Here is a 9,134-nt window from a genome sequence, read left to right as displayed (position 1 = left end):
ATCCTCAATCTCATATGAGAATAATAATTGTTGCCACATGCTTATGCATAAAAGAGGAGTCCATTATCTGTTGTCCATGTTGTCCCGGTATGGATGTCTAAGTTGAGAATAATCAAAAGCGAGAAATCCAAAATGCGAGCTTTCTCCTTAGACCTTTGTACGAGGCGGCATGGAGGTACCCCATTGTGACACTTGGTCAAAACATGTGCATTGCAAAGATCCGGTAGTCCAAGTTAATTAGGACAAGGTGCGGGCACTATTAGCATACTATGCATGAGACTTGCAACTTGTAAGATATAACTTTCATAACTCATATGCTTTATTACTACCGTTGACAAAATTGTTTCATGTTTTCAAAATAAAAGCTCTAGCACAAATATAGCAATCGATGCTTTCCTCTTTGAAGGACCATTCTCTTTACTTTTATGTTGAGTCAGTTCACCTATTTCTCTCCACCTCAAGAAGCAAACACCTGTGTGAACCGTGCATTGATTCTTACATATTTGCATATTGTACTTGTTATATTACTCTATGTTGACTATTATCCATGAGATATACATGTTACAAGTTGAAAGCAACCGCTGAAACTTAATCTTCCTTTGTGTTGCTTCAATACCTTTACTTTGATTTATTGCTTTATGAGTTAACTCTTATGCAAGACTTATTAATACTTGTCTTGAAGTACTATTCATGAAAAGTCTTTGCTTTATGATTCACTTGTTTACTCATGTCATCACCATTGTTTTGATCGCTGCATCCACTACATATGTTTACAAATAGTATGATCAAGGTTATGATGGCATATCACTTCAGAAATTATCTTTGTTATCGTTTTACCTCGCTCGGGACGAGCAGAACTAAGCTTGGGGATGCTTGATACGTCTCCGACGTATCGATAATTTCTTATGTTCTATGCCATATTATTGATGATACCTACATGTTTTATGCACACTTTATGTCATATTTGTGCATTTTCCGGAACTAACCTATTAACAAGATGCCGAAGTGCCGATTCTTGTTTTCTGCTGTTTTTGGTTTCAGAAATCCTAGTAACGAAATATTCTCGGAATTGGACGAAATCAAAGCCCGGGGGCCTATTTTCTCACGAAGCTTCCGGAAGTCCGAAGGAGAGACGAAGAGGGGCCACGGAGGGGCCACACTATAGGGCGGCGCGCCCCCCTTGGCCGCGCGGCCCCGTGGTGTGGGGCCCCCGTGCCGCCTCTTGACCTACCCTTCCGCCTACAAATAGCCTCCGTGACGAAACCCCCGATGCGAGAGCCACGATACGGAAAACCTTGCCGAGACGCCGTCGCCGCCGATCCCATCTCGGGGGATCCAGGAGATCGCCTCCGGCACCCTGCCGGAGAGGGGAATCATCTCCCGGAGGACTCTACACCGCCATGGTCGCCTCCGGAGTGATGAGTGAGTAGTCTACCCCTGGACTATGGGTCCATAGCAGTAGCTAGATGGTTGTCTTCTCCTCATTGTGCTTCATTGTTGGATCTTGTGAGCTGCCTAACATGATCAAGATCATCTATCCGTAATTCTATATGTTGTGTTTGTCGGGATCCGATGGATAGAGAATACTATGTCATGTTAATTATCAAGTTATTATACATGTGTTGTTTATGATCTTGCATGCTCTCCGTTTCTAGTAGAGGCTCGGCCAAGTTTTTACTTTTAACTCCAAGAGGGAGTACTTATGCTCGATAGTGGGTTCATGCCTGCATTGACACCTGGGACGGTGACGAGAAAGTTCTAAGGTTGTGTTGTGCTTGTTGCCACTAGGGATAAAACATTGGCGCTATGTCCGAGGATGTAGTTGTTGATTACATTACGCACCATACTTAATGCAATTGTCACGTTGTTTAGCAACTTAATACTGGAGGGGGTTCGGATGATAACCTGAAGGTGGACTTTTTAGGCATAGATGCGGTTGGATGGCGGTCTATGTACTTTGTCGTAATGCCCAATTAAATCTCACTATACTTATCATGTCATGTATGTGCATTGTTATGCCCTCTTTATTTGTCAATTGCCCGATCGTAATTTGTTCACCCAACATGCTTTTATCTTATGGGAGAGACACCTCTAGTGAACTGTGGACCCCGGTCCATTCTTTAATACTTGAAATACAAATCTGCTTGCAATACTTGTTTTACTTGTTTTCTCTGCAAACAATCATCTTCCACACAATACGGTTAATCCTTTGTTACAGCAAGCCGGTGAGATTGACAACCTCACTTGTTTCGTTGGGGCAAAGTACTTTGGTTGTGTTGTGCGGGTTCCACGTTGGCGCCGGAATCTCCGGTGTTGCGCCGCACTACATCCCGCCGCCATCAACCTTCAACGTGCTTCTTGGCTCCTCCTGGTTCGATAAACCTTGGTTTCTTTTCGAGGGAAAACTTGCTGCTTCGTGCGCATCATACCTTCCTCTTGGGGTTGCCCAACGAACGTGTGAAATACACGCCATCAAGCATATTTTCTGGCGCCGTTGCCGGGGAACTGAAGAAAAGCTACACCACAAAGATTTCTAACTCCCACGTCAACTACGCACCACTGGGCGTCCCCCGGGGATCTGATTTCCCAGCCCCCGGGTCGCCAGCCGTCGGATCGGCTATCTTGGACGGTCAGATCTGCTTTTACTGAATGTAGCAAAAAAACACCTCCCGACAGCAAAAAATAACCCGCTTTTGCTACATTGTAGCAAAAAAGGGTTCAGCCACAAAATCAAATAAAAAGGTTGAGCTCGCCGGAAACCTCGCCGGAGAGCTCGTAGCAAAAAAGTTATGCTATTGTAGCAGAAAAATGCTAATGTAGCAAAACCCAATATCATCGGAAATATTGACGAAGACCTCGCCGGAGACCCTCGTAGCAAAATTTCTATATTAAAGGAGCAAAACAACAAAACAATTAAAGCAAAAAAAGATAGCAGATAGCATTTTTTACAAGTCAACCTCACTGGAGACATTGATAGAGAACTTGTTGGTGACCTCACCGGAGATATCGTCGGAGATAACATAACAAAAATAATTTGCTATTAAAGCAAAATTACACAATGTTTGTAGCATAAATTATATGGTATTATAGCAAAAATTATCTTATCAGAGACATCGCCGAGAACTCGCCGGAGACATATCAAATTTTCAGTACCAAATTAGCAAAAACAGCAAAACAATTGTAGCTGAAAATTGTAATCTTAGCATCGGTGTTTTGTTTATACAACAGCCCCCTAACAGAGACGATAACGCCACTGCCGTAGCACCTCGCCCCGCTCTGCTGCGGTTTGCTCCTCCCCCGTCCCCCGTGCTGCTCCACTGCTGGCACGCCCCTAGCGCGAGCGGCCCCTTCGCCGGCGCGCAAGTCCGTGAGCTCCCGCGTGGAGGAAGCCGACGAGGAGTTCGACGCAGTGGCGAAGGGCGGACCTCAGTGGGAGGGGTTAGGGCGCTACGACGCCGCCCGTCGTCCTTGCAGGCGAGGAGGGAGCACCAGCGGCGGTTGGGGGCAGGTGGCGTTCCACGAGGAGGAGGCCGGCGCAGAACTCGTGCTGGGTCGAGTGGCGGAGCTCGTGCTGGGGCGGACGACGGTGTGGCGGCGCCGGCGAGTGGCGGAGCAGTGTGGGCCGTGGGCGAAACGGCAGGTGGCCATGGCCATGCGCAAGATCGGAGAAAGGGAAAAAGTAGTGGAGGTAGGGGCATTGGGGAATTCGGGGGAGAAAAACCGGAGGTAGGAGACGACCTGTTTGGTGGGGCCCAGCGACACGTGTCACACGCGCGAGCAGAAGGTTGCGGGACGTCCGTCCCCGGGGGAATCTAATAATTTTCATTTTCCTTTAAAAAACCCGAGATGGGTCGACCTTCCAGGTTACCTCCTACTGAGACGCTATAGCCACTGGCCAGGCAACAGACCACAGGAATGCCACGCCGCCGTCTCCACGGATCGCGCTTCACGATCCGCGTGCCTCACCCGAGACCAAATCCTGACCGTCCATGTTTCTGAAATCGAACGCCCCAAATTCACTTCCCCTCCCCTTCCAGAATCAAAGCGCCAATTTTTTCAGACTCGCGCCCACCGGTCGCCTCCTCCTCTCAATAAAATCCCCCAACCCTCCTTCCCTTCATCCTCAATCCAATTCCCAAATCCCACCAGCATCCTCCATTTCCTCTCCCCCCGCTCCCCCACGTAGACAACCCTACCCCGCCCCCTCCCATCCCGATGGCCCGCACGAAGCAGACGGCGAGGAAGTCCACCGGCGGCAAGGCGCCGCGCAAGCAGCTGGCCACCAAGGCGGCGCGCAAGTCCGCGCCGGCCACCGGCGGCGTGAAGAAGCCCCACCGCTTCCGCCCCGGCACCGTCGCGCTCAGGGAGATCCGCAAGTACCAGAAGAGCACGGAGCTGCTCATCCGCAAGCTCCCCTTCCAGCGCCTCGTCAGGGAGATCGCGCAGGACTTCAAGACCGACCTCCGCTTCCAGAGCTCCGCCGTCTCCGCGCTCCAGGAGGCCGCAGAGGCATACCTCGTCGGACTCTTCGAGGACACCAACCTCTGCGCCATCCACGCCAAGCGCGTCACCATCATGCCCAAGGACATCCAGCTCGCCCGCCGGATCCGTGGCGAGAGAGCCTAGACTGGATTCCTTCCTAGTCTCTGTTCTCGAGCTCTATTTTAGAGATGTGTTAGTTAGCTCTTAGCCTTGTTGGATGTGGTGCCTCGTTTCGTTTGTGCTGTGGCGGCACTGTTGTGGTGTATCCGGTGGTACCATTTTGTTATTGTCATCTATGGAAAGTTAGCAAAATGTTCTTTGAAGCAATTTTCTGCTGTTCTCTTAATTCAGCAAATATCTGGTTACCCCACTAGATATTTCTCTGCTGAAAACGTTTCCAAACTGCCACGGGATCCGAACCTTCTCATTTATACGGTCCAGTTCAGTCTGTTCCTTTCTCACACGCTGTATATTCTTGGGTTCCTCAATTTAGATGTTTGTTTGAACTCGCCATTAAGCATTTCAGGTTGCTTTATTTATCAAAATGCAGGGGTAAAAACTAAGTCATGATTTTGAAATTTAACCAAGCAATGAAAAATGTCATACAGAACTGCAGTTCTGTATGATTTCCCCATGCTATTTTTGGGAGACGTTTTTCATTGCTTGGTTAAATTAGAAGATCATGACTTAGGTTTTCCCCTGTACTGGAGGGAGTACCGTAATCATTTAGACATTTTTTTTGAGTGCACAGTACTTAATCAATTGATAATCAAGTGCTTGGTGATAATTCTCAAGCCCACTCAACTTTTCCTACATGTTGTGTCAGCACTGAGTTGTCCTAATGGATTGCAAACAATGTAAACCACTGATCAATCACTAGCAAATTTCAAATGCTTGACTCATAGCCTCATAGGCCATATCTGTATTGGACAAAATATTTTTGAAATGACAATGCTGAGTACATCCATAGCATGGAAGATGTGTTTACCGTGAGCTGTTGATAGAAGTGTGAGGATATTTGTCATGGCATTGCTCCTCGGAATTGCTCAGATCCAGATAAACAAGTAGAATGTGCACGGCTGAATAACGAGGACGACAACTAGACCTATTTGGCTCTTGGCTGACATTCGACAGTTGACACAGGCACATCGCTGCTTGCCGCAGCGATCATCGGGATGGCGCCCTGGCGCTGCTGGACGGCCGGATGCCGTCATCATATACTCTATCCTTGAACATGACGACGATTCCAGCGGCGTCACGCTTGGAACAACACCATCTTCTTTTCAAAATTACCATCAATCTATCACGCATAGTTCTGATGACGAGTATCATATTAAACTCGATATTCAGAACAAAGCAGATGGTTTCATTTGGAGTCTGGTCGCTGTGTATGGTGCTGCCCAAGATGCCTTTAAGGCCGACTTTTTACGTGAGTTGGTAAATCTTGCAAAGATAATCCGCACCCGATTTTAATCGGAGGGGATTTTAATTTGCTGAGATTCCCTCATGAGAAAAGCAAAGGCTTTTTTGATGGACATTGGCCTTTCTTGTTTAATGCTGTCATTGATAGCTTAGACTTAAGAGATGTTTTCATGTCCGGTCGACAGTTTACTTGGGCCAACAGTTTACCTGAACCCACATACGAGAAACTAGATCGCGTGTTGATGGATACCGAATGGGAACACAAATATCCTATGGTGTCCGTCCGTGCACTAGAACGTATTGAAAAACTGTCCGACCATGCTCCTATCCTGTTAACCACTGGGAATCCTCGACCTGTTTGTAAGCGACCGTTCAAATTTGAACTTGGCTGGTTACCACGTGAGGGTTTTCATGAGATGGTTAAGACGGTTTGGGAAAGACCAGTTCGGGGTGGCTCGCCAATATTGAGATGGAATAATAAGATGCGCGCTATGCGCAAGCATCTCTCTGGTTGGGCTGCTCATATGGCTGGTATTTTGAAAAAAGAGAAGGCTCGCTTGTCTAAAGAGATTGATGATCTTGAGGCCATCGCGGAAGTGAGACCGCTGTCCACGCAAGAGATTGATCTTAAGAATCAATCCAATGCACAAATGGCGAGTCTTCTTCGTGAAGAGGAACTCAAATGGTATCAAAGATCCAAAGCCCAATTCATTTTGGAAAGTGATTCGAATACGCGATATTTTCATGGATTAGCCAATGGCAGACATCGGAAAAAGCGTATTCACTCTCTTATCCAAGATGAAGGGGTGATTGAAGGCCACGAGCAACTCAAATCTTACATTACTAATTATTATAAAGACCTGTTCGGTCCTCCGGAGGAAAGCTCTTTCTCTCTTAACGAGGACTTAACGGAAGACATACCCCAAGTTTCTATGGAAGAAAATGGCCTACTAACCGCACCTTATTCTGAGGATGAGGTTAAGAAGGCGATTTTACAAATGGAATGTAACAAAGCACCGGGTCCAGATGGTTTTCCAGCGGAGTTTTATCAAACCTTTTGGGATACTATTAAATCGGACCTTCTAGATTTGTTCGGTGATCTCCACACAGGACAACTAGAATTATTTCGTCTAAATTTTGGTGAAGTAATTTTGTTACCGAAGGTTAATGAGGCAGAAAGGATTCAACAATATAGACCTATCTGCCTATTAAACGTCAGTTTCAAGATTTTCATGAAAGTGGCCACCATTAGACTTAATACGGTTGCGGATCATGTCGTTCAACCTTCACAGACCGCTTTTATGCAAGGAAGGAATATCCTTGATGGAGTGGCAGTGTTGCACGAGACGGTACATGAGATGCATTCTAAGAAATTAAACGGGGTAATTTTAAAATTAGATTTCGAAAAGGCATATGACAAGGTCAAGTGGTCTTTTCTCGCAGTGATCACTTAGGATGAAAGGTTTTTCTCCCGAGTGGCGCGCTCTAATTTACGATTTTGTGTATGGAGGTAGTGTGGCTATCCGGGTTAATGATGACACCGGCCACTATTTTCAAACACGAAAGGGGTTACGCCAAGGGGATCCGTTATCACCGATGTTGTTTAACATCGTAGCGGATATGTTGGCAATACTCATAGAGCGAGCTAAGTCTGATGGCCAGATTGAAGGTGTGATCCCACATTTGGTTGATGGGGGTTTATCTATCCTTCAATATGCCGACGATACAATTCTTTTTATGGATCATGATCTCGAAAAAGCTCGCAATCTCAAATTAATTTTGGCGGCGTTTGAGCAGTTGTCGGGATTAAAAATCAATTTCCATAAAAGTGAATTGTTCCGTTTCGGTGATGCCCAAAACGATATGACTCTATATACGAGTTGTTTGGTTGTGGGCAAGGCCAATTTCCTATTCGCTATTTGGGTATTCCGATTCATTATCGGAGACTAACAATTGCTGAATGGAAAATTGTGGAAGAAAGATTACAAAAACGCCTTAGTAGTTGGAAGGGTAAATTGTTGTCCCTCGGAGGGAGATTGGTTCTCATTAATTCAGTATCGACAAATATGGTACTGTATATGTTATCATTCTTCCTGCTGCCAAAAGGAATTCTGCATAAACTCGATTATTATCGATCCAGATTCTTTTGGCAAGGGGACAGCGAGAAAAAGAAATATCGACTGGTTAAATGGAGTGTAGTCTGTAGTCCCAAAGATCAAGGTGGACTTGGAGTTCATGACCTAGAGGTCAAGAACTCAGCTCTGCTAGGTAAATGGCTTTTTAAGCTTCTTACTGAGGATGGGATTTGGCAAACTATTCTTCGTAGAAAGTATATTGGCTCGAAGGCGTTATCCCAAGTGGTTTGTAAACCAGGGGATTCCCACTTCTGGGCTGGTCTCATGGCGTCTAAGAATGTTTTCTTTCGTCATGGTACTTTCTCTATTAAGAATGGAGAACAGATACGCTTCTGGGAAGATGTTTGGTTAGACAATGCTTCATTGAGTGAGCAGTATCCTGCCTTGTATAGTATTGTTCATCGCAAAGGTGATACCATTGCCACAGTAATGGCTACCTCACCTCCAAATGTGACGTTTAGAAGGGTTTTACTTGGACAAAGGCTTGTTGCATGGAATGATTTAATTCAACGGTTGGGAGATATTCAATTATCAACTGAACCGGATGAATTTAGATGGAATCTTCATGTAGATGGCACTTTCTCAGTCAAATCCTTATACAATGCGATTCTTCATTCTGATATACCGGTTGATAATAATAAGAAAATCTGGAAGATGAAAATACCGCAAAAAAAATAATTTCGGATGGTATCTTCGTCGCGGAGTTATTCTTACCAAAGATAATCTTGTCAAGCGGAATTGGCATGGAAGTACTAGGTGTGTTTTTTGTCAACAAGATGAAACTATTAAACACCTTTTTTTCCAATGCCATTTTGCGAGATCTATTTGGTCAGTCATCCAAGTTGCATCTACCCTGTATCCCCCGACTAGTGTAGCCAATGTCTTTGGCAATTGGCTCCACGGCATAGATTCAAGGTTTAAGTTGCTTCTTAGGGTGGGGGCGCTAGCAGTTATCTGGGCACTCTGGCTAAGTAGAAATGACAAAATTTTTAACGATAAAAATTGTTTTTTGTTGCAGATCATCTACAGATGTACAGGTATTCTCCGTTTGTGGTTACCTCTTCAGCGGATGGAGAACCGAGACCTATTTACGGA

The 9,134-nt window shown here is 45.6% G+C and overlaps 1 protein-coding gene across 1 annotated transcript; it reads left to right on the top strand.

Moving 5' to 3' along the window:
* Positions 1-4,215: 4,215 nt before the first annotated feature.
* LOC124692011 (histone H3.2) lies at positions 4,216-4,626 on the top strand. The gene has a single exon (XM_047225310.1). The coding sequence runs from the start codon at positions 4,216-4,218 to the stop codon at positions 4,624-4,626; it is 411 nt and encodes a 136-aa protein (XP_047081266.1).
* Positions 4,627-9,134: the final 4,508 nt, after the last annotated feature.

This window comes from Lolium rigidum, chromosome 2 (genome assembly GCF_022539505.1).
Source record: "Lolium rigidum isolate FL_2022 chromosome 2, APGP_CSIRO_Lrig_0.1, whole genome shotgun sequence".
Taxonomy (NCBI): Eukaryota; Viridiplantae; Streptophyta; class Magnoliopsida; order Poales; family Poaceae; genus Lolium; species Lolium rigidum.
This window is presented reverse-complemented; position numbering and strand designations above follow the sequence as displayed.